This window comes from Mycteria americana, chromosome 8 (genome assembly GCF_035582795.1).
Source record: "Mycteria americana isolate JAX WOST 10 ecotype Jacksonville Zoo and Gardens chromosome 8, USCA_MyAme_1.0, whole genome shotgun sequence".
Lineage (NCBI taxonomy): Eukaryota > Metazoa > Chordata > Aves > Ciconiiformes > Ciconiidae > Mycteria > Mycteria americana.
Window position 1 is genome coordinate 43,113,765 of NC_134372.1, and position 27,051 is coordinate 43,140,815.

The window sequence follows — 27,051 nt, forward strand, 5'->3', positions numbered from 1 at the left end:
TGTATTGTATTATTCTTAACCTTAAAAGGAACATTTCTCATATTTCAATTTAGTTGCAATAAATTGAGGTATCTACTGTGAAAACTGTTGCTACAAGTTTTAAAATACCCATCTTTTTAGATAATCTGGGGTTAACTAAATTCTAAATTTACAGATATTCTCTGTGACCTTGGCCAAGTCAGTTTTCCCATGATAAAATTATGGTGGTATTTACTTAAGTTCTCTGAGTGTTGTTCAGAACAGTTCAAAGCTGCTTAATGAACCTCAGGTCCTACATTTATCTTCAGTGTTACAAAAAGTTCATAAATAGGCCAACAAGTCCCAGCTCGCATCCAAGAGAGTTTGGGATGTAGAAAACTAGATAAATGTGATCTATTTCTTCACTGGGAGACCTGGAACGCTTCTTTTTGTTTGAGATCTTGTGGAACTTTCCTAGTTGGTTGTTTTTGAAAGATTGATCTTAGACTACTTTGTCAGGATCAGCCATCTAAACAAACTTACACACTCCATGCTCATGTTTTTCACATTTAAAGAAGAGTGCTCATCTTTGTTACATTTCTTAAACCTGGAAAAGGGAATTTGTTTGAACTTCCTGTTTTTTTAGTTACATATATTGCAAGAACATCTTGATTTGTCCTTTATTTTCTTGACATGTTCAGTATGGGATGCTGAATTTTAGAAAGTGATTTTCAATGGCCTCACCAAATGTCATTGTGCTGTAGGAAAGATGATGTATGTGAACATTCGTTGCTGCATGTGATTTCTTGGACTGGCATTGAGCCAGTTGTTTTACTAAGTTGTAATTATTCTTTTCAAAACACAGCAAGATTTCTTTGTGGTATTTCAGAGTAATGGTGTAACTTAACATATTTGTGTTTATAATTTGACAAGCCTGAAAACATTAGACATTAGAGTTATTAAATAAGAGAAGAGACGTTTGGAGATGTTTTCATAATGTTTCCTGACAACATTATAATGAAACCAAATCTAGAAATATCTTAGTATCATGGATTTTTATTGCAATGAAGAGTCAAGAGAGAGAAATATGACATTGTTATTATTGACTACAACGCATAGTAAAGAAATAAATGATGTCTTCTGAAGGGGATCCGTTATGATAAACTTTTTTTCTTTCTAAATCAAGCATATTAATATATGATGACATGTTACTGAAACATGAAAAAAAGGTGGTGATGGAAAGACATTTTGAATAATTCTATTTTTCATTCCAATATTTCCAGTATTTCCAATCATTCCAATATTTCCAATATTCATTCTATTTTTCATTCCAATAATTCTATTTTTCATTCCATTATATGAAGTAGCATTTAATTTTATTTAACTTTTCATGTTATTTACAACAGGATATTTGTTATCTCAAAATAGTTTGTTTATGAAGTACAGAGAACTGTGATGGTAAAAAAAACAAAAAAAAATGTTCAGTAGCACAACTCCATGAGCCAGAGGTCCAGCCAAACCATGGCTATTAATCATCACCGTCCATTATTTACTGAGGATTCATTCATTGTTCCATAAAGGTATCTAGAGGGTCAATTAGAGACAACAGACAGGATTTTTCAAAGACACAAGAGGGTCAATTAGGCCCTTCTTGTAATTTTCTGCTTTAACAGCAAATGCCAGCCTATCCTGCAACAGATACAGTGGAGTTTAGAATTAAATAGTGTGGATTTTTTTTTAAGCTGTTACTTTGCAGCCAGTATGAATTGGAGTATTGTCAGTGCTTGATCAAAACAACAGAAAAATTTTATCACTACTGTTGATGAGAAGCACAGATTTGTTTTTTAGAGTCAGAGCACTGCAAGTCCCCAGGAAATATGTGAGATAAAACAGTCTGTACTTACGATAGAAGTGAATCATTTGTCTGAATGTAGGACCAGACACAAATAATATTGCTAAATACTACCGTTAAAAATTTAAAAACATTTGATGCAGAATACTCTTTGTAATTTTTGCATCAACTCCTCACTTAAAGATCAAAATAAATAATAGATATGAGATTATAATATAAACAACCACAGTGGCATTCATTAATGCATAGGCAGTTCTTTCAGAACAGAAAGTGGGAAATAACACTAAAACATATATACAAATATGTTTAAATACAAAGACATATCTATATATATGTACACACACCTCAAAACTCTTCCAAAGTAGCAGGAAATTTTGGTAAAATAACTTCACTAGCTTATCCTTTAGCTGAGGACAGAACAGTTCTTCAACAGATTTAAGGCTGCCTATGAACATGTGCACCATACGTGCAATAGCTGTACTGAAGTTATTTTTCTTGCACTGAGTTTGTCTGTTCATGAGAAATGGTTGTTAGTAGTTGGTGTGCTCTTCTATATAGGTCTGAAAATCTGGGGCTATTTTTCGCCTCTAAACTTTCATTCAATTACATTGCCACTGTTTTTAATGCTGCTTAAGTCTGTTTTAACTGAAAGCAGCTTCTACGAATATGGTGTGCTAGTCTTGTAAAGATTTTTATCTTTACAGATGGGGTTTTTGGAATGTCTTGAGTATTTGATGGTCTTCTGTGAGAGTATATCTCTGAGTGTGCTTGTTGTGGTTTAATCCCAGCTGGCAACTAAGCCCCACACAGCCGCTCGCTCGCTCCCTGCCAGTGGGATGGGGGAGAGAATCAGAAGAGTAAAAGTGAGAAAACTCGTGGGCTGAGATAAAGACAGTTGAATAGGTTAAAGCAAAAGCCGCGCACGCAAGCAAAGCAAAGCAAGGAATTCATTCAGTCCTTCCCATGGGCAGGTGTTTAGCCATCTCCAGGAAAGCAGGGCTCCATCACGCGTAATGGTTACTTGGGAAGACAAACGCCATCACTCCAAACGTCCCCCTCTTCGTTCTTCTTCCCCAGCTTTATATGCTGAGCGTGACATCATATGGTATGGAATAGCCCTTTGGTCAGCTGGGGTCTTGTGCACCCCCAGCCTCCTCGCTGGTGGGGTGGGGTGAGAAGCAGAAAAGGCCTTGACTGTGTGTAAGCACTGCTCAGCAGGAACTAAAACATCCCTGTATTATCAACACTGTTTTCACCACAAATCCAAAACATAGCCCTGTACTAGCTACTATGAAGAAAATTAACTCTATCCCAGCCAAAACCAGCACATTCTCACCCCTTATTCCATACCATTTACGTCATGCTCAGGTACCACGCTATCCAATACGTTCTCATTAACCACCACTCCCCTTCCCATCCTTTGATATAATACGCAGATATCATACCACCCTTGTAAAATGTCCATAAAAAGTCCGGAAATGTCCACAAAATGTCTATTGAGTTAATTTAGTCCATGACATAGGGCTCCATCTGTTGTGGTCACAGGAGATGCGGTGTGTTGCGTGAAGTTACTGGGCACCAAAGCCAGCTCAGGTTGGTTCACTGCTGCACTTGCACTGCTTCTTGTAAGGCTTGTCCTCCATTGGTTCAGGTGGTTCCTGCTATAGTAATTCCTATAACATGCAACTCAAACCCCGGGTTACAATAACTTAACGGTATTTCCATTACAGTCTCCCTGGTCCCTTTGGGCCAGACCATAGGGTTTAGCCTTGCAATGAACTCCTCCCCTTGCCCCGGCTCCAGCTTGGACTTACCCACAGACTGCAGTCCCTTAGGAGTGTACCTGCTCCAAGTGGAGCCTTATCTATGAGCCACAGTCTCTCCAGGGGTATACCTGCTGTAGCATGGACCTATCCACAGCCACAGGTGCTTCCAGGTGTACCTTCCCCATCATGGACTTATTATTGGGCCACAATCCCTTCAGACTTATACCTGCTGTGGCACAGACATAGCTACAGCCACAGACTCTACAAGATGTACCTGCTCTGGTGGGGACTCATCCACAGCCACAGACGCTTTGGGGTGTCCTGCTCCCACGTGGACTCATCCACAGGTCACAGTCCCTTTGGCTTGAGTTCACACTGGAGTTCCAGCCTGTCCAGGACAGCAGCACAGAAAGAGCAGCGATGCCCTGGCCATCTGCCAGCCCAGGCACATCGCCACTGCTGTTATCAAAATGTTCCCAGGCAGAGCAGAGTAAGGTGATCAGCAGCACAGTGGTACAGCAAGCAGTGAAAGCAAAAAGCAGCCACTAACAAGCACTAGACTCTAATATACAGTAAGGCAAGCAAGCCCCATGGCAAGCAGAGGAGCCTGCCAATTAATAGCTAAACAGCAGTAACAGCTATAAATTCGATCTAGCACATTCCAATCAAACCTGTCGTTATCTCGAACCTGTTGAGCCCCACGTTGGGCACCCCAGCCATCGTCCTCCATACCAAAGAGGCTGTAACCGCTTGGCTTGTTTGATTGCAGCACATGTTTCACAAATCCAAACATAGCCCCATACTAGCTACTGTAAAGAAAATTAACTCTATCCCAGCCAAAACCAGCACAGTGGTACATCAGTTTGATCCTTATAGTACTCTGAAACCCTCTATTCTCTGTAGGGTTTCAGCAGAGAGTTCTAACTAATGACTTAGGGCCAAATTCTGCCCTTAGATGCAGGCGTGTAATTCTCACTGATTCCAGAGGGACTTCTACGAGCATATCAGAGAACACAATTTTGTTCTTAGCGTGTGAAATTATAGCACAAACGGACAAAAGAATCTCGTGCACATTCATCTTAGTGACCCCAAGCATACAGGGACGCGATACTAATCCACCCGCTTTTCTCTTTGCTCAGTTTGTGCTGTTTCTTGCAGATCACCCCAATTCTTCAGCTGTCACTTGAGTGTACATTTTTTATATTGTTCTGTCTTCAGAAGTTTGCTATTGTGGCGCTTCAGTGAAATTAGTGACATTGAAATGAATGTTTCTTTAAGCAGCATTAGTAACAAAGACACTTGTAAAATTTTTTTTTCTTTCTCTGGGAAATTATGGTACACAAGCAGTCTTGTTCATATTCAGTAGGGAATTAGTTTGCAAAGACAGAAGACAAAGATAGATGTGTGAGTGCATGTCTGTAAAGTGGTTTAATACATACACGTACACAGAGAGAAGAGAGGTGGGTTTGCATCATGCTTCTCCTCTGTGAAAATATGATGTGATGAAGCATTTTGCCTACATGTGAACGGAGCAGATATCTCCTCCTTGTATCATTCTGTCTCTAGTTCTACTCTCAGGTTTTACTTTCAGCATTGTCCCTTTCAGATTCTTTATATTGGAAGAAATCAGTTATTAATTCATTTTTGAATAGTTTTTTCCTGCTTCTTATTTTTTAACCAAACCCTTCCACATTGAAGGCTTGTAATTATTTTACTATTCTGTTTTCAGGAACAGAACTATTATTGCTCTGCAGACATAAAAATTTTGGAGCTCACTCAGTTATCTTTCATGGACTGTCTTTTACACGTGTTGGTTACATATATCTGAAATACAGTGTCAAAGCTTAGACTGGCACCAAATTTGCTTATCATCCACTGTTTGTATTCAGGACCTACATGTAAGGAATATCTTCCACTTTTTGCATTTTCATTGTGGGAATTTGTCTCATGGCTGAAAACTCTGGACCAGAGGTTTTGTATTTCTTGAACTGGTTGCTTATTAGGCCTTTGCTTATTTGTTTTGGATTTGTGCTGTATCTGAGTGCTTACCCCTTCTATATCAGTCCTTGGTAGATATATTTATTTTCTAGAACAGTGTTATGGAAGACTAAACATTTCCAAACCAGGTGTTTAGGCACATTGTGTTTGCTTCTTGACAACTCTATCCAATGGACCCGAGTCTTTTTTGTGCTTTGATTAATACTGTTCCTCACCAAAATCAAATTGTTTTAGCTGTATCTGAGGAATCCCAGGCATCTTCAGCATACACAGAATTGACTGTCTTTAGTGTATGCCATATTTTTCATTTAGTAACTTGAATTTCCTGGCATGCTGCCATTCATGTTCTAGGTTTCAATCATCTGACTTAGTTAAACCTTTGAGGTTTTGGTTCCATCTCAGCTTTATAAAAAACATCTCTTTGCTGTAGCAAAAAGCCCATCGTTTATATCTCCCACAATGATTATAGTGTCCACTTTAGTTCTGGATTCTGCTCGACAGAACAGAATTTGTATTGCAACTCATGCAGCAATCGTCATATAATGCACTGTATTGTTTATAAAAAGTCCTGTTTTCAAGTTGTCTGGTAAGTCTTTAGAAAGCTAATCACTTGCCCAGAGTTATTTCTGAAACTATTTGTGGAATCACCATGATTGTCTGGGGAAATCTAATTTATAATTTTGAACATATAATTTATACAATACTTTGCCAAAGCTTTCTTTAAAATCTGTTTTCTGATATGAATTGCAATGATTGGTGATATTAATTTTGCTTTTTTAACCTGAAACTGTAGTTGAACACATAATCTGCAGTGATTTATGTTTACATAATGTTCCATTTTCCTATTTGTGTAATATCTACAGGCAGATAGTCATTTTCTCAAGCTGGTTCATTAATTATATTTATTGGATGGATATCCTTTGTTATTGCTTTGTAACTTATGTATTGATCTCTGTTATATGAAATTCTCAGTCTTTGCTGTTCACTTATGGTTGGACAGAAAAGCCACATGACCATCTGAATTCAAACATGAGAGTTTGCACATGCAAACTGTCATCAAGGAACACTTGGACATCACTACTCACACTATTATGAAGTTTTATAATTTCTGCATGACTGCAACGTTACCCTCCCCAATGTCTTGTTTTTAAGGATTGTATTGGTATTTTTCTTTATTAGTTGCCAAATTAAAATAAGAAAATAAAAAACCAGTGTGTAGTGATCTTAAAAATAGGCAGATCGGTGCAGGAAGATGGCTAGCAGCTCAGCATAGTGATTATGTAGCAGTGGAAGAAATATTGAAAAGGTCCAAGAAGCAGATCACAGACAAGAATAGAACTGGCAGTGAGCTGCTTTGCACAACTGCCACTTTGAACGTATGCAATGGGAAATGTTTTGTTTGCGTCTTTGTCTGAATTAAATTTGGTTCAGGGTGAATTGTGCACAGGTCAAATTTTCAGATGGAAAAAGGTAAGTCTGTATAAACTTAAGGTGAGCTGGAAATAGAATTTGGTTTGTTAAGGGGAAAGGTCCATCCAGCATCTCTTCTAAAAGCTGTTTCATATCTTTGTGCCTAGTTGGACTATTTGTCAGGACAGTAATGTTTACTCATTTCTGTAATGCTCTGAGTTTCACAAAGGAGAGCACGTTGAGTAAAAAGAAAGAATTATAATTCATTAGAGTCATTTCAAATGAAAATAGAGAAGGTACACAGAAATGGTTCATTCCTTGTTCGTTTCTGTGACATTCCCAGTTGTGTTCAGCACCGCTGTTTATTTTCCAATTCAATATGACATACCCAGTTCTAAAAGAAAGGTAATGCAAAGCATGACTGTATTCTATAACTACACTACAACAAGTAAAACCCTGGTTACATAATTAAGAAAAAAAGTAAACTTTCTTGTGTTGAAAATATTTTGTCACTCCCAGGGCTTTTCACATGATGCGCCATATCTGCAGGGAGGTGTTGGGCCTCCGTGCAGGCACCTTTTGGCTGCCTGTGTTGTGTTCCTATTCCTCGCAGCATCGCTGTTCCAGGTATTTTATTTGCTTGTTTTGAAAAAGTAACATTGCAAAACTTACATCAGAGCTAAAAATACGCAGATAAAAATAAAGAGGATGAAGAAGTATCACTCAACTATTTAGCCTGCTAGAAAACAGATTTTAACTGCTGCATTAAACCTTTGTATCCACTAAAGCGCCCTTCACCAACTATCTGCACATTACTAAAATCCTTCACAAACACTTTTTTATGGTCAGATTCAGCCACTCTTACTTGAGCTGAGAAGTACCATATGCTTCAGGTAACCTCTCTAAAGCAGTTGCCAGTGGGACTACTTTTGTAAATGCTCACCAATGTGAGCAGAGGTTACACAATCTCACCCATGGTGAATAATAATGTCAAAGAGCCATTAACAGTGCGGAGTGACAAAGTGTGGAGAGATCCATCAGCTCATCCTGTGTTTAATGAAACAGAAATGAACATCGTATTGCCCTTGTTTTCTGTCAGATTTTCCAGGTCTCCATGAGGCTTATTAATCTTAGGGTGTAATGGAAAATGTGTTGCTATGTTACATACTACAGCAGCCTTTGCGCTCGAAGGATTGAAGGCATTATTAGTCTTTGTCTTATTTACATACTGTACTTGGGTGCTTGCTACCATCGCTGCACTTAGAGCACAGTGGAGAGTGCAGTTATAAAATGTTTGTGGATTTCTGAAGTGTGTACTAATGCATGCGACCAGATGGCTGCATGGTAAGTCATTTTAACCTGAAGTAATGATCAGAAACCCTCTTTTGAGAAACACTGACAACACGCGCTACAGACCTTGGAAATTTACTGTTATGAAAAATGCGAAATAGGAAGAGTTGCTTGATAACCACATTTTAGTGCACCCCGAAATGAATGCTTCCACATTTCTGAAAAAGAACTTTCAGGCTCTCAGAAACAGGAGGTAGAAAATGAATGGGTAAATGGTATTATTGTCAGATGCTGATTTCAATAAGTATATCATAAACTTTCTCTATTACTTCTGTTTTTTTTAATTTAAGGGCCAGTTTCAAATAAGCTCTAGCAAAACCAATATTGTGTTTAGAGATCTAGTTAGTGTCATTCTCTCTTAGCTAGAAAAAAAATAGGAAAGCTGTTATTCCTGTTAGGAAAGTCCTAGCTGCCAGGGACAGATGAGTAATCCAAGTTGGACCATATGATGATACTGTCATCTAGTAGGTGCCACTGCAATGAGCTTCTTGTGCCTTATTTTCAGCATGTATGGCCCCTTACACTTACCAGGATCTTTGTACAGATTCAGCTTCACTAGGGACGAGAAAGCATTGCAAAAGGATGCTTCTGATAATCGGAAGATTTATCACATCTCTGAATGCTATTTTATATTTTAATAATAAGAAGAATAGAAGGATCTTTTTATTTTGTTTAAACAATTAATAACCCAGTGACATTGCAGCTTTCTTGACTTGTGCACCTTTGGAAATTTGTAAGATTAAACAGAAATATCGTGTGTTTATTAGAAGCAGTGGAAATATTTGCCTTTGGTATATTCATTATGTAAGCAATGATTTTTCTCTTTTTTTGCCTTTTATTTTACAGCAGACTTTGTTTATCAGCAAGGTATGTGTTGATACAAGTTTCATAAAGAATTAGCTGTGTGTAGACATTGCAGCAGTACTTCTCAAATATTTCCAAATTCATTTAGGTTTGGTTAGAGACTGCCTAAGGCTTCCAACAGTGCACACAAAAACCAAGGCTGTGAGCCCCTCTTCTGCTGCAGTGAAGGACAGGTACAGAGAAGGGCTCTGGCTGGGGTGAGACTTGCAGAGTACTGGGCTTGCTTGCTCCTGCTGCTCTGGGACTGGGATGGGAGAGGAGCTATTGGTAACAACAGCGATGTGCTGGGACCTCCACCGAGTCTTCCTGCCCAATGTATCCACCATCGCTTCACCAAGATCCTCTGTCCCGCGTATCCTCGTGCCACGTCAGTGGTAACAGTGACTGGCTTTTGAGTGCTGCAAATGGGTGGCAGGACCAAGGTTCTGCTGTCCTCAGCTGGCTGCTGCCGTATGCAGTTGTGTTGTTTGCCAGTGCCCGGCGTTGGCCAGGATGCTACTTCTCCTGCAGAATGGCTTATTTTTTTTCCGCCTGGAGTTCTGTTCCTTTCTTTTAGCACGCAGTACAATTATGAAGTAATTTGCATAACATGTACACTTTGCCAAATTTTGAAAATTGCCATGTTTGAAAAGGAATTGCTGCCATTCATAGTGCCACACTGATTAATCACAATTAGGGACAAAATACAGCACTTTTATTAAGCTTCCAGTGAGCAGGAAAATTAGCACTTCCTGAAGTGGTGTGAGTAGTTCCATGAGTGAGAATTCCCATTTAAAACGGGGTACGTTGGTGCCATTTTAGAAATAATTTTCACACTTATTCTTATAGCTGTATGCAAGTTGCCTAAAAGCACATTGCTGTTACATTTGCATACTGACAGCATCCATTAAGAGTTAATTACATGTTTTTTTCATAATATTTTCCTGATGTGGTTCCAGGTTAGATAAATGCTGATGTAATACCATCACAGTTTGAAAGGTACACATACCTGTCTGTGTATTTTACTGGAAGTCATTTATAGGGCCAAATCTCAGACTAGAAAATTGTCATAGACAATCTCTAAGTTTTTGGAACCTTTTTACAGCTTCCTCAACCTGGACTCATTTTGACTAGAAGGAGTGTTACTGCAGGCTCCCATATAATGGCTACAGGGCAGCGCAACTCTTCCCTTTGCCAGTGGTAGAAGTAACTGATGGCAAGGCTTTTACAGAAAGTGAATATACTTAAAGAAAGATAGTAAATTATTCTAGGGTGGAAGGAACCACCATATTTTCAGTGACCCCAGAACTGTTCACACATCAGAGGTAGGTTGTCAGATGCATACTCCCAGATTACTAGCAGGGCAGGGAATTGCTTTCATTCTCGTCACACTGACTGTTCAGTTATTCCCTACAAAACTGAACACAAAATGACATCTTAGCTGCCGTCTCAAGTTCACAATTTCTGTCTTGCAGCTTACCTCTCCCAGCTAAGTCTCTAAATGGCTGTACCAAAATAGCATTTTAGCAAGAGGACTGCATTTCGTCCTGTTTTATCTTGTATGGAGTAACTACTAATTGAGAAATAAAGTAAGTGAGAATGACCCTTTTGGCTGGTGATTGTGGCTTTTACCTGGGAAGTGGGCCACTGGGGTTTCAGTACCTGCTTCAGTGAAACTTTAATTACTTACAGAAAGTGGAATTGTATCAAGGAGAGACGCGAGCGGCCCTCAGCCACCGCATAGCTATCAACCAGAGATAGGCGATGCACTCCAATCCCCCCAGGCAGAGAAGGGAATTAAACCAGTTTACTCCCACATCACAAGAGGAAGATGCCTCTTTGACAGAATTGTGAATCTAACCTTTTTTTCTGCTGCTTTTCTATACAAGAGCCAAAACCAGAATGTTTTGTTGTGTATGTAGTATTTTTTTTTCTGACAAATTAAACATTATCAGGGAAATTTATTTCATAATTGAAAAAAAACTTCAGGGTTTTAAAAAAGTTGTTTTATGAGAACGAACATTTTATTTGATCATCTTGTATCAGCTAAAACAAGCTCAGTATACTTCTAATCTTGCCAGTGAATTTAGGTATAGGTAGTTTGTGCTATATAATTTATATTCTGTGCAACACTAACACATCACATTACTTAAAATGCAAATTTATTTATAAATATGCACACACATATAGTATATGTTTATATTATTTTAGATTTATGTAAAATATATAGAAGTCTTGTTACAATAAATTCTATAAAATTACTAACAGATTTCTGTTGAACTGTGGCCAGATGTAGCAACCTCTTAGGAGTTTCCCTTTTCTTCATCATTGTCTCTATGCTGCTTAGTGTTAAAAACCTAGGTTTCCTCCCTTCTCTTTTAAAAAAAGAACATTATCATAATTTGTTTGAAATAATGTGTTTAAGTTATCAATATGTGATATATTCCAGCACTCATAAAAGTAAGATTTCTAGATAAACACTGATAGAAATATTTTTAACCATGTAAAAAAAATCAATTTTCATAAGGTTACATCTTTTTACTTCTCTGTATATACAAAGAATATATTAAAAGAGAGATTAAATTTTACTCTGCAGAGTAAAATGCAAACAGAAAATTATTTTTCATTTTTCAGTGCAAGCAATGGATTATCATTTATTTATGAGACTTTTTTTAATCTAGAATATATGGAAATCTTTTCTTGAAGCACAATGTAATATTGAATTGGGAATGTTGTCTGACAGTTTTCTTCTTACAGTTGCATAGAATGATTCTACTGTATGAATTTTTTAAAGAGGCTTCAATATACTCTGCGTTTGAAAGAGAGGAAGTAATCAGAGTAATCTTGAAGAATCTTATAAATGCACCTCCTCTATCCCTTCGTTCTTCAAACAAACTTCTGCAGAAAAGACCAGGCTATAGCAAATTTTAACAGCAAGGGAAATGTCCAGGCATTTTTCGCTTGTCCCAGTGTGTATCTGCATGTAAGAGCTTGTTGCTGTGGCCAAAGCACATACCGAGTCACTCATTTCTAGTGCTTTTTCATTCTCCTAAGGACATTACTCTAACATAATCAGTACAGAGGGCCAGATTTTAGGCAGAGTGTGAATCTGGTAGTAAATGGGTCCAGCGTTTAAAGGGTTTATTACTTTTTGTCTGAGAATGCAAGGTAGAAGTCAAGTTAAAAAGCTGCTTTACCCCCCAAAAGTTTCTATCCCTCAGGATAGCACTATTTTTTTTTTTTGCCATTGGGTATAACTTCCCTTGTTTTCAGAGGAAATTATCTTAAGAGCTACTGAGGTAGCTGTGCTCCTCCAGTATTTCAAGTCTGTAGGTGCGTAATTGGAAGGATCCTTAACAAATCTTGTTAAACAGCATGTCCAGCTATTATAGCAGATTTGTGGCTGGTATGAAACATATCTTGGAAGCTATAGTTTGTATCAGAGACCAGAGGTCAGCCAGTTGTATTTGTTTTCCTAAAAAACCTAGTGTAAAACAGGTCCTGTGAAATGTGGGCAGGTAGTCAAAATGAAGGACAGAACAAAAGATGCAAAAATAATGTCTTCATTATGAAGAAGATGATCTACAACAGTATGCCTTATAACTCAACATTTTTTGGTATTCATAAATTATAGTGACAGAAAATGTAATGCTAACCTATTCGTTTAGGTTGATATGAATTTTACATTAAAATGCTTACAGTTTTTATATATTTAAAGAGTCCTTAGAGAGAAATGAAGCCAATTAAGGAGAAATAAAGACCGGTGTGTCTTTCTGTATGTATACCTTCATCTAAACGCAGTTGTATAAACAATAGAAATTCAAGGTATTTATGCACCAATTGCTTTTTCTTTTCCTTTCTTCAACAATTACCTGTATACTAGTGATTCTAATTTGAGCATCCTAAGGAGAAAATAACTTATCTTTTTTGCTGCAGAGAAATACTGTGACAGAAAATAGTTTTCTCTGAATTTGTTTAATGCTTAATACAGTGATGGCCAGATGATAAACAAACTATTTTGTATTAATTTCAAGCAGACATTCTGCTTTCATCTTCAGCTTTCTATTGTATTCCATTGTACTGAACTCAGGAATCAGTTCTGCCAGTCTCTATTCTTTGTTACTATTTTTATACTGTTTGTATCATTGGAGCAACTAGAATTTGTATTTGGGACCAGAGCCTAAATCAGTGAGAATATAGAGAACTTCTTACTTCAAGGAATATGGGAATATTCCTTATATAAGGAAAAAAAGCTTTTACATGTTGAATCTAAACTTTCTAGGGAAGCTAATTTTCATGTAGGTTCCACATAAGCCAATTTCTTCCCTCCAACCATGGCCAATGCCATATGCTTCAAAAAAGGAGAGTGTAATGTAATCTACATCCTTGTCTTCATTTATTCTAGAGGGTAACTTAAGCTGTAAAGCATGAGATAACACTAAGTATGAGAATTGGGTCTGCTGAGCTAAATCATGTTCGATAAGGATAATGGCTTTACAGGAAGGAGACATGGTGTCTCTCAAGGTTCCTCTGTGCTGGTGAGATCCTACCCCTGTCTCCTGCAGCCCGCTCCGGGTCGATGAAGGGACACGATGCTCTGGCTTTGCCTCGGCTCATTGCCTTCGCAGAGCTGACCTGGCAGCCACCTGGCACTGACAGCCAGCAGCCCACTGGCCCTGAACCAAGCACGACTGCGCAGTGTGCTTGGGGTTGTGTTGCAATACTGCAAAATGCGGGGGTGCCATTCCCTCACCCTTCCCACGTACACCGCTGTCATGGCACACTGGCTAATGCAAGTAGTTAGTCTGTAGAGCTTTGTAAGAAATGTGGGGATGAAGGTTTTGCAGTGTCTATGCAGACGTTGTATCAGGCTGGTTCTCAATTCTTGTCTGAAGAAACCACCAAACCTGAACCAAGCTGGTTTTTGACAGCTCTGCTGTGACCTCATCACGACCATGTAGTTTTACCATTGCAGGAGATAACAAAATGTGGAGTTTGGATTGCAGGTTCAAAAGAACAAGTCTGCAAAAATCAACCCTACTTAAGAAGCTAAGTCAAGTTTAGAAAGAGTCTAATAGCAAAAGTCACACTATATTAAACATAGGTAATTATGGAAGTCCTTCTAATGTTCAAGTTGGGCATTTAATATAAACACATCCTGGTACGTTTGGCATTCTGGTCATAGTAAGAAAGAGCTATTTGTAAAAAGTTACATATGGTCATCTGACCTAATTGCTAAAATGACACTACATTAATTGGATAATTAAAGATTGCGAACATGTGGCTATTGTGTTCCTTGGGCATTAAGCCAACAATTTCTGTGGCTGGGAAAATGTCCGTTAACATAATTCACAATTCATCTGCTGTATCCTTTTTCATAGGAATAAATAAGCAACATGGGTCTTAAATTTAGATGAGAAAAACTTGTAACTGGTATTTTTAAATTGAGTTTTAAAGCACAGTTATGATTTCCATTGCATTTATGTTTTAGCACTTTTGAACGGTGGCAGCTTTGATTTTTTTAGCATCCATCTCATAAATTAATAGTATTGATTTTTGTTTTAGATTTATTGTTAGCATTTTGGAAAGTGTTCTGTAATTGTAGATACTTTGTAACATGAGACCTAGTGCTCCCTGGTTTATTTTGAAGAGGATGAGTGTTGGCACACAGTTTGAAGAACTTTGTAATAGCAGTAAATTGTCTATGTGCTTTACCTTTACCTATCAAGGTTATTTGTCAGAAAAATTATGTCTGATAAGTGGGATTCGTTTCAGTGGGTGACAGACTAACTTCATAAATCCCTATACCAACTAGCCACTCTGTGTGTGTGTGTGTCTGTGTGTCTGTGTGTCTGTAGTTTTGGTTATTATTTTTCTTGTTCTTAATTTGAAAGTAAAATCTGTGGTCTCACAATGACCTTAAAGTGACTGACTCCTAAATCTAATCACTCCAGACTCCTTTGAAAATTGACAAATATGTCAAATTTACCTTTGACTATCAAAACATTTTAAAAATATTTCATTTGCTAGAAGCAGTAATAATTCTTAAGTTAGTAGTTATTGTTCCGGTATGATTTGGTCTTACTGCTTTGTTGATACCCATACTCTGAGTTTATAGCAATAGAATCTTCTTCTCATCTTATTCTGAATTATCAATTTTGTAAGTGTAAAAAAATTCAGTTTTACATTCTGGATGAGCAACTTATTGATTGGTTTAGTCTGAGCAAAATGGTCACAAATGGTCAATACATGGTCAAAAGGGTGTCAGAGGCATATAAAAAATAGATCTTTATTTTTTATTTGGTTGTTTGTTGACTTATGTATGCTTGCTTTCTTTTTGCTTTTCTATTATTTTTTTAAGTCAGTTGTAACAATTATTTTAATGACAGGAACACAAAGTCACTGAGGAGAAAGAAATATAGGAATACTTCTTATCCAAACAAATAATCATAATTACACTTTGTCAGTATGCACTGGTTTTAACCAGAAAAATGTATCATGCTTCCAAATTTTCACTAGGTTCAGATAAAAATTGTCATTAGAAGATATGGTTGCCTGTGTCACTATTTTCGCTGGATAGGATTTTTTTTTCTACAAAACTTCTACGGCAATGTGTATTGTACACTTGCGTCTGTCTTTGTATCCAAACCGATATGAGAGTCTCACATTTGCGTCAAAACCACTGCAGTATCATTTACACTCCAACCATATTATGATCTGTTATATCGCCAGAGTGATGTCAAGATAACTAACGAAGATAAGCTTGTCCAGACAAAAGCACAAGAGGCACTCTGGATTACCTGAAAATGCAAATTGCAACCAGAAAAGAAAAGGGAAAAGAAAGTGTTTCAGTAGATGGAATTCTATCCACATGTTGTTGGATGCTGCTACCTGAGTACCTGAGTACTTTGTGTTTGGAATGAGAAATTATGTTGAATCATTTGTCTAAGCAATTGGTGTTGCATTAGAGGTCAGTTGACTGGGATATAGAGTGTATTTTACTCTTTGTTATGAAAACTGTCAGGACATTTCAAGAAAGAAAAAACCTTTACAGTGTGTTTATGGGTATATCTGAATAACTGATGACAGATACAATGTACTTTGCAAAAAAAATCAGATTTACTGAGATACCTAAATTTTATTAAAGTAAAAAAGCCCACAGAGTTGGCAAACAATAGCAGTACCTAGTTCTGTGAAAGAGCACAAAACGCTAACTTTGCAGGTGGCCTGAACAAAATGTGCTGTGGCATACTCATTTCTAGTAAGTGAGCAAGGACTGGTTATGCTTTTGAGTAACCTGTTACCAGATTTTGAGTCTCATTCATCACCATTCTGAGTAACAGTCTGTTCATTGACATCTTTCTGAGTGGGAGGGATAAGGAAGAAAAGCGAGGCTTCCCTGTGATAATCAAGAAAGTCTGTAGAAATGTAGAAGTCAGAGGGAAATTGGTATACATTTTTGTTTTTTGATTAAGTCATCTCTTCAGTTTCAGCACTGAAGTGTCGTCTGAAATTTGTTTTGCACTGGTGAAGCTCCATCTCTAAGCAATGAGTACAGCACAGGGGGCTCATTGTGCACAACAGCACATGTGTATGACACACATTTTGTAAGATTAAATGTTTCAAATACTTTATTTGTTTGCCACCGCTTGAATGCAATTCAGCAGCTGACCCAGCAAGGGGAGCTGTAGATTAGTGTGGACAGTTCTGTGGCTTCATAAACCAGAAATTCTCAAATAAGAGCATTTTCTTGAGGATCTATCTATTTCACTACATTTCGGAATTTTCACAATAATTTCAAGGGAGGATTCCATAAAATACTTGACTGCAGTTGTGTGAGAGAGCTGTTTATTCTCTCCCAGCCCACCTACCCTCCCCCCCAAAATTAAAATGTTTATAAAGCTGTGCTGGTTTTGTCTAATATTAAAACAGCATCGATATCTCTGTGTGTGATATCAGTTCATCTGGTGCTGGATAATCTGGTACAGGAGTCAATGAACTTAATGCAGTATTGGTAATCCAAAAGGGTTTGAGTTAAGTGTTTTTGACATGCAGAATCAGGAGTCAAGGGCAAAGCAGACTTTAAATATTCCTTCAGCACAGTCTGGTAGGGATGTAATTGAATACCTCAGGTAAAGCATCTTATCAGAACTAAAGCTGGTTAGTGTCTCATCACCAAACAGGGAGGTGCTGCGTGTCTTCTCCACACAAGTGCTCTTTTGACATTGTTGAAAGTCCTTTGAGGTCTCGTTTCACCCTGGAAAGTCTGTCAGGGATGCATTTGCACATTATAGGATAAATTCTACTTCATCCAAGTTGCTCCATGGCATGGTTGTCATTCTAGCATTTTAGTAGTTAATGCCAAAGCAGCTAAAGGACTATGAGAAGTTGCACAAAAAGGAATCAGGAAAGGAATAAATATTGCATGTTTGTGTTGTTAATGTGATATAAATCCTCATAGTAAAATACAGAAATGTTTCCACTCAGACTAGAATTATAGATCATATGTTCCTTTAAGAGGCATACGGAGAGAGTTTAGTGAAAAGACATGTATCAGGAGACTAAACTGCCAGAAATTTTCTATCACAATCTATCTCTGGGGTTGCAAAGAATTGTGCAGAGGAAGAAGTCTGAGCATAAACAATGTGTTCAAATGTCTGTGAACAGACGAAGTTTTATGACTCTGATTTTGCTGTCTTAAAGCTGCATTATGGGTATTGTGATATCCGTTATTTTTATTAAACGGCAGCTCCTGTAGCCATGCAGTTAGGGGCAATTCTCATTGCAAGTAAAGGTCCTCCCGCCTGTGAATGTGGGTAGTATCTTGAACAGGTAGAGGGCTCAGGCACGGTATTCAAATGGAAGGGGTTCAAAAGAGATATGGCGATTTTGCATGCTGATTTGTATTTTTTTGGTTTTATTACTAAGCATATTGACAGATGAAGGCATTGTCATTTGGTCCTTTAATTTGCATTTTTTCCTTCGTTAGTGGTAATCCTTAAGACTTCAGTGTGCATTTTGTTAAAGCAGAACTTGCTAGGGCGTTAGCTATTTTTTCCATCTATAAAATACTTCACTATTTTGGGGGAGATGCAAAATAATTATAAATTTGAATCTAAATTTTGCTATAATTACATGATAAAGAAGGCCCATTTCGATTCATTTTAACTCCTCATTTGAATATGAAATATAAGAATTGTTAGATAAGGAGAGAATTTCAATATCACCTACATAGATCTAAATCTGTCTCTGTGTTTCATTAAGAATTGCTCTGGATTGTCAGGGATACTGTTAAAATTTAAAATGTCGTGCTAGACCAGGAACCATCTTGTTTTCATAGTGGATAATGGTAGGAAAGATAATTGTACTTGATAACATGTTGTTAGTTGTGCTTTACTGATGGAGCTGTACCAGTGCTGTTGGGCCTATGTCAGTGGAGAAGCTGGTTTGTGAGACAAATTTATCCACAAAAATGTGAGGAATTAAGGTTTTAATTTCTTCTTTCAGGAACCATAATTCCAATTGCTATTCTTCTTTCTAATATCCTTAGTAAAAGCAAACCCAAGAAAGTTCAAATTACTTTATAAGCTCGGCTCCTCAGTGTGTCTCCTGTGGAATCTGGAACCCCAATTTTTCAGGTCAAATATTTTATTCAGAATTGTGTTTTTTACATGAATGAGTTATGCATCATCATTAAAATTAAGGTTATTTTCTTTGTCTCCCCTCCCTGCCCAAAAAAAAGAGAAAAAAGGAGAAAAAAAAAAGGCTAGTTCCTGTAAGCATTATCTATTTGGACATTTGCTTGGGGAGATATAATTTCTAGCATTCTGGGGGCACTAGAGGCTGAAGAAAGAAGACCCTCAGGACTGTGAAACGCAGAACCTTCTCCTGTTTGAAATGATAAAATATCCGAAGTGGGTGAAAGGAGCGTTTAAAACTTAGAAATATTATTTACAGTGTCAAAAAGGGTACAAGCAATGTTATGATTAACTCTGCTTTAATTATAAGAAAACATGAGGTATGGGGCCAAATGGTAACCACAGTGTGTAGGAGGTTTGTGTGGGGTATGTTTTACAAAAGAATTGTGTCAACTTAAAGAAGAGCCTCATTTCACTATGGTTTGATTTGTATCCACTTTATACCCCCCCCCCCCTTCCTTTTCGTGTTCTGAAAAGGAACAAGATCTGACTTTAAAGGCAGAACGCAAGAGCTGAGAACAACCACATAAAGTGACTCACTGTCTCCCTTTGTCTCTCTCCCCCAATGACCCCAAGGACGTTTTGCCATTTAGAAAACTTTTAATGACATCTCTCTCATTTCATTTACACTCACTGCAGTGGGAGCTCCTTGTCCCCCTCCTCCACTACCACAGCTTGCTCACAGAATGAAGACATGCTTTTAAAATTAAGATTTCTTTATTGTGGTTGTTGTTTTGAGTTTCAGCTATTATCTCTTTCAATACTTTCCCCTTTTTTATCTGTGCATGCTAAATGTTTAAATGATATATTTTTCAGGAGCATAAAATAAAAGAAGAAAAGCTACTTGTAGGAAGAGCTGTATTTCACAGTAGTAAAGTATATAAAGCAGTTTAAAAATAATATCCTTAACATCTAGTATTCACAGAAAACGCAGTAGATGTGTTTTAGAAATAAATATGCTCAATTTTAAGTTACCAGACTGATTCCTGAGGATGGTGAATAATTCTGTAGAGGCATTTATTGCAGAGCTCAACCATGCTGCATCACTTACAAGAGTCTGGCAAGATGGAAAAAATACAACTCTCAAATGAACAAATCTCAAGCCAGTAATATTCACCTTTTTTCATTTTCCTTTCCATTCATAATTGATTCTAAACTTACATGAATCTTTCAAAATAAGTGTCTTATTGATTGGAAACAAGCTATAAAATGTCATTATAAGAGTCATTCACTTTTTCTCTCTGATTACTGTAAACAGACACTGATCAGGCAAAATGCTATTTTTTCTTTTCATATATTGTGTGATTTGTACCTATTATGTATGGAAAACAGCATGGGGAAAATGTCACAGATAGAGAAGGGCATTTATCAGGGATGATATCTTGTGTTTATACAGTTTAAGATTAAGGATTTTATATTCATGCAAAAGGCAGGGCACTTCTTGGTCTATGCTGTGTTACAAAACATCTGCTAAAGCGTTTCTCATACAAGTGTGAAATATTCTAAAATATAGGAACTCGCTGCTATCAGGAGCCACTCAAATCATTAAGTTTCTGCCTTATATGCGCATTTACATGCATTATCTTAAATAAGGTACAATTCCCATCTAGAAATTACTATTTCCAAAAGATATGAACCAGTTTTTATAGGTGGGTGGTGCATGCACACTGTTAATAAAAATACACCTGAAGAAGTGTTAAAGCAGCTTACATTTTTCACTCCTTTGGTAATGAAGGGTCCATTCTACAGCCATCCATTTTCAACACTTAAACCTTTGTACACTTGGAGAGGTGTTCTTTGATATGCCTCTGAATGATGGATGTTCAGAATAAAGAGACCTAAAGAAGTTTGTGCTGTATATCACTATAGGAATGAAACCAGTAAATTTAGAAGATACAGTAAGAAAGCTTGTTTTTGTTGGCAAACTGTTACTCTGACTAAATCATCAGTGTGATTCGTGTGTAGGTGTATATAAAAATTCCCAGAGGTAATACTGAAGAATTATTAAAAGAGCCGTTTTTCAATAAACTACCCAATGCAGTTGTACGCATTCCTGGCAAACTGCAGAGATGCTTGAATTCCTTTGGATATATGTGTGTTTGGAAAGTACTCAGAAAGACGTGGTATGCTGCCTGCAGTAAGCCAAGTGAGAAATGGTTTCCTGGAAGTAACAACAGTTGTTGTCTTTACTGTGAATTTCTGTTGTCTTTTGTCATGAGACATGCCACTTCTAACTTTTTCACAGGTAGATTAAGTCTCTATAAGTTTCTAACACTAAGGGCTCTTCTGTGGCAAGGAGCTTTGGAGTAACCAAAGTTGCTAGCTTATACAACATCCTTTCTATAAATTGCCTGGGCGTGAAGAACAGTGTCCAATCTCTTAACTTACTTGTAACCCTGTTGTTTTTACTCCCTCCAGTTTAATTTCAATAGCAACCAGTAGGCCTCCCTAGCTCTCTTGCACTTGGTTCCTATTGCACCATAGCTGGTAATTGGAACTGCCTTTTGTTAAAGATACTCTTGGTGGAATCAGCTGGGGAAGCCAAATAAAAAAATAAATGGAAAATATAAAACGAAAGCAAGTAGTAGAGAATTTTCAGTGTTAGTTATTGATTTCCTTGATTGTGAGCACACAGGAACGCTGACACTCAGTGTACCTAATTGTGATTTTATTGACTATCATTTCTACCTTGTTTATACTGCTAGGGTCTGTTGGTCACTGTGACTGATGGTTTTCACTCATTCCAAGTCTTGCAGCTCTAACCAAATAGTCCTTTGTTCTTTCTCTTCATTTTTTCTTAATACAGGTCCCTGCCTGTTCAAGTTTTGTGCGTACCATGACCACTGCTAAAGTGGAAAATAAAAGCCTTGTAGCAATCCCTCAGACTCTAGAGGGACATTCGTTTTTAAAAAAAGTTGCTCTTCATTCCTGGGAAAATTTGGCGAGTCACTTGCTGAAATCCTGTCTTAAACATACAGATAAAGCAAGAGGTAATCAGATATTAGGTGTCAGTAACAACAGATGACTGCTATGAACATAGCTACTGATAATTTTAGTGTTTTCTCATTTTATACTACTTATTTTTGGTTTATAGATTTATAGGTTTTCATGCTTTGCCCAGTCTGATTACCTGTGTAACGAGCAGCCACCACAAGTTACAGAACATGGCGCCACTTCTCCAGGTTAGCAACATCTTGATTCTACTTAATTTATACATTTCCCAGGTACCAAAGTACCAAGGTACCAAATTACCAAGGTACCAAATCTAGAGACAGTGCTTACTTAGCCTGTAAATAGGGCTGGACTTCTATGGAGGTTTTAAGATGTGAAGAAACAGGGAAGAGGCATAGGGACAGGAAACATTACAAATTTTCAGGCATGGATACCAGAGCAATGTTCAGGAGATGTGTGTATGGTTGGGTGAGTGGGAATCACTGTGGGTGCCCCCCATGCCTCTGCAACAGCCCTGTCTTCTCACCTGCCTCTTGCTGAGGTGCCTCTCCTGGAAATGCTCTGCTATCTCTGCACTTGCAGAGGTGGAAAAGATGTGTAGAAATAGTGCAGTGCTCTATGGTTTTGTCTTTCTTTCCAGTATGATTTGTGGTACTTCCCTGACCCAGAACTGTTCAGTGTCTGTCTTCTTCCCAAAACAGATCCTGACACTGTAATATGCTCCCATGGAGAGAGGAGATGGGAGAGATGTCTATCTTCACCCTTCTACATGAGAAGAAAAATCTATTGTATGAAAAGATCCTTTTCCAAGGTCTTCTACTACCCACAGATCCTGCTGTGGGGGAATTAGAAACCTTGGCTTATATCATTCCTTTTTAAATCTAGTTATGTTGTAAAAAAAAAAACCCAGCCAAACAAAAAAAGGAGTGGTGAGTAATTTACTTTTTAAATAACACAAACACCATAAGTCAAAAATATTAATGTTTCTCCCCTAGTAATTTTAATTTTCACATTTTTCTGGTGTATTGTATGGCAAGATGTCATTAAGAGTTTTATGGTAATGATTACATTAGCCTTACAGACTATTTTTACTAGCCTTTTTTACTGTCACATTTGCTACATAAGCCTAATTTTATGTTATTGCAATGATGTTCCACGGTGTGTTCAAATAATCGATAACGGTACAAGGGTTGTTCCATTGGGATCACATTATATGAGTTTATAATATACAATATATGCTTTGATGTATACATGGAGTGTTTGCTGGTTTCCCCCCTCTTCTTAAATACAGAAATTTCTAGTTGTGTTTATTCCCCTCGTCAGCATACTTTATCATATCAAAGCCTTTACAGACAGTGTAGAACTACTGAGTTATGTTTGGGTCATGTTTTGCAGTGTGCCCTTTAATACTGTAGCTTTAGAAATGCAATTTTCAGCCTCTGCTTATTAGAATATGATAAAGTATTCCTGGTCTATGTCCAGCTCCACTAATCTCCAGACTACACTTCATGAATTAGGCATGAAGATTTTAGTCAATGTGCTTTCAAAGACCAATGTTTAGGGAATCATGGATTTTCTACAAGCTGAGGGAGAAATCTATAATAGGAAGAACTGATTTTCAAACATCATATTCTGTAGAAGAAATGACCAGTTCTGGCTTGGAAACAGAAAACATTTCCTTTTAGAATACTCACGAACTGGTTAAAAATGTACTGTAGGCTTTAACTTATAAAAGGAGTAGCTTTTTAGAATGCACTGTAAATGCTGTATAGTGTATAGAGGCTCATACATATTAGATACCACGTAGACACCTCCTGAATTGTGGGTTAAAAAACAAGTCACACTAAAGTTGAATCAGTTTAGCGGTATTAACCTACTCACTGATGGACGTTCGTCTGCTTTACCTGCGTACCTTTCATACGCAGCAGATCCTGCTGTTGTGAGGTCTGACCCAGGGAAAGTAGAGGTGTTGTAAGTTGGAACATATAAACAGAGTTTAAATTCTGTCCTGCTGCTTTCGTTTTCACTGAAGGCTAAGTCCAAATTAAACAAAATCATACAGAAAAATACACAAATATGCATTCATAATGCCATCCAGTCTGACCCCCAGGTGTCCACTTGCAACCTTAATTATCTTTTGTTTCTCGGTAAGACTCATCATCTTGATTTTTGTGGAATATAGGCTCAAAGATGATTCATGAGCTAGTCATCTTGAGGAAGACCTGTAAGCAATCACTCAGACTTGAGAGAACTATAAACAATATTCACCTCACTGGGAAATGTCACCTGTTGGTTTACTACATAGCTTGACTTTAATATTGATTTTTTTTTAAGAGAAAGGGGGATAGCAAGGCAGTATTAGTTCAGTCGGAGTCACTTTTTTTGTGCAAAAGACTAGTACAGCTACGTAAGTCAAACTTTGCAGTGTTTCCATAGATCTCTCCTAGACTGTAATGTGTAACCCTTGTCTTAGGAAACTGCAGCCCTGTTACACAGTCCTATAGTGGATATATTTCTTGCAAAGCAATTAGTTATGGAGTAAATGAGAAGATACCTTTTCAATTTTTTTGGCATTGGTTTATACTAATGAGTGTTGATAGTGTCTAGCACCTTGTGGTTACTACTGAGATTATACTAAGAGTAAAGTGATGTTTAGTCATTGAAGACTTACAGGATAGTTGTAACTTATCTGGATGCAAATCGGAACCTTTCTGCCTGAAGGAGTCGGCCGTGGGCAGTGAATCTTATCATCCCTGTCCCCTTCCCCCAGACAGACCATGGTGTGAGATGGAGGGGGGAGGGTATGTCTGTGTGTTCACATGAGTGTTTTTAATAGTCATTTCTCCATCTCCCTGATACAGTATGAAGTCATTCTACTAAACCCAGTATTTTTCCCACTTTTGGTAAATCATAAATAATATGAGATGCTGACATTGCTTTTGTTTACTTGTGTTTTTTTAAATATTTGTTGTTTCTTGGAAGGGAAGAATTTTTCCATCCTGTGAAGCAGATGTGTGTGCAGTATTATTTTCTGTGAGTAAAACCTATTGCATGTTCATACGCACATATGCATATATCCACCTCCAGTACCCATATGATATGCTTATCTAGGAAAAAAAGACTAAATGCTGGCTTTTATGTTGTTCTTTTCCAAAATACTCAATAAATTATCTCTGGCAAAACTGATTCTTAACCACACATTTTGTAGTTGAGGGTGATCCCAGGAAACATAGAAATCTATGTCTCAGATTTGCAGACTCTTGACTACATTGGTAATTCTCTAGATCGGAGTAATAGCATCACAGAAGAGCTTTGTGCTCTTTTCCAGCACCACGACAGCATCCCTAAAAGGAAAATGAGACCTATAGCTGAATATAAATTATGCCAAATGTTGAACACCAACTTGCATCCTTCTGTATTCCCTATAAAGTCAAGCAGAACAATAAGCAGGATAGTAGTAATCAGTGTTAGCTCTGGCTAGTAACTGCCAGAAATGTCGTAGAAAACTGCCAACAAGCCACAGGTTGTGGAAATGTCTTTCTGTAGCTTGCAGCTGTGTTGACCAGTGCTGGGAAACAGGCACCCCTGAAATTTACTTTAGCGATGAAGCATCCACACGGAACATGGTATCTGGAAAAAGTTTGCAGTTGGTAGAATGAGTTACATTGCATCCTGGCTGCGTGTATGCCCTGCATGAATCAGAGACCAAATCCCATCCTCTTGTTCTAGCATTTCCCGGTACATTGCAGCCAGGAATCAGCCAGTCCAAAGGTTATAGTATAGGCCCTTCCTTGACATCTGTGTAACCAGGGAGCAGGGAAAAGTAGAGCAGTAAATAGAAATCCTCGATTAATTACACAGGCTTCATAATGCAGAAGTGTGTAATAGTTTAATGTAAAGCAAGGGGATGCATTAATACAGCAATAAGAATAGGATGAAAAAATTGTGATGAAAATTGCAAACTGGAATAGCAATCAGCACCGGTTCTTTCTTTGGAAAGAACAAAAGAATGAAGTAGCTATATAATCACGGTTTCATTAACTGATTGTTTAAAATATTTTCTCTGTGGAAAAGTAGAGGCAGGTGAAATTAATACTAGGAGTATTAGACTATGCAGATCTCAGCTCTTGAGTACACTGCTGTGTTTATCATGCCATGCTGTGCTTTGCTATGTCGTTCAGTTGTTTTCGTAGAAAAAACATTCCATGTTTCACTTTGCTGTATAAATTTGCAGCATCAGCCAAACATCAGTTAAGACAGAGAGAGGGAGCCTATTAGGAGGCTGTCTTTCAGACACTGGGAAATTTAGAATTTTAGTTTTACATTGTGCCATGAAAGTTGGTGCTGTTTTCTAAAACTTGTTATTAACTTGATAACCCATTTCTAAAATTTGCACAAATAACACGTTAGCATAGGTGGAAGGGTTACGAGGGTCTATTTGATAGTTCCTTCAACTACAATGAAAAACTCAGAAAGTAGTCATCTGCTAGCCTTTGACTTCCTTGTGGTGCTTTCAGTGTTCTTTGGAAAATAGAAAGAGCAGATATAGCTAAATTATTAGATACTATGTTATAAAATAAATGGTTTAGGCCCTTGGAGCTACAGATAAGCATCTCATGATTTTCAAAACAGAATTGAAGCAGCCCAGGAAGGTAAGCCACTGCACTGCGCACATGCTTTTGAAAATACCAGTAGGCCCATAGTTTCCTTTTCAAGTTTCTAAACCCCTTTGAAAATAGAGTCAGTGATGTCTAAAGCCTAAGGCTGTTAAGAGCCTAATTCCTAATTTAGAAATTAAGTTCCCGAATCTTACCAAATTTCAGTGGTGTTTACACTTCCAACTGCCTGAGTCACTTTTGAAAATAAGATACGTGCTTCTAAGTTGCACATTTTTCTAACAGCACCTTCTTAGCCTGGGCTTGCATTTGTCCTGAGGGGAACAGCAAGGAGGGAGAACAGGGAGTCCTTGTTCTAGATTTCCAAAATGGAAATATCATTTATTCAGCTAAATTGCGCATACAGTTTACCTGCCTAATGTTGAAACCTGATTCATTTGATTGCATATGTAACTGGAGTAAATATTCTTGCATGAGATTGTTTTGACAGGGTTTTTTGAATGATACATTAGGTGTGCTAAGGTTCCTCATTGAGTTTTACTATATGGTCTTAAATGATTACCTAAACTATCTCTGTGTAACATTTTTTAGCCCTTCAAGGGTCATTG

The 27,051-nt window shown here is 37.6% G+C and overlaps 1 protein-coding gene across 9 annotated transcripts in view; it reads left to right on the forward strand.

Moving 5' to 3' along the window:
• Positions 1 to 27,051, forward strand: part of WWOX (WW domain containing oxidoreductase) — a 541,645-nt gene that overhangs the window by 203,635 nt on the left and 310,959 nt on the right. Inside the window, exons 9-10 of one of the 9 annotated variants that reach the window (XM_075510861.1) lie at positions 21,970 to 22,057; positions 22,529 to 22,682. The exons of 5 other annotated variants lie outside the window; for them this stretch is intronic. In XM_075510861.1, coding sequence (XP_075366976.1) covers positions 21,970 to 22,057; positions 22,529 to 22,677 — 237 coding nt within the window. In that variant the 3' untranslated portion in view covers positions 22,678 to 22,682. Of the gene's footprint in view, positions 1 to 7,503; positions 7,612 to 9,180; positions 11,350 to 21,969; positions 22,058 to 22,528; positions 22,683 to 27,051 lie in introns of those variants that run through there. 3 more of the 9 variants (XM_075510863.1, XM_075510864.1, XM_075510859.1) reach the window with 3 other exon arrangements.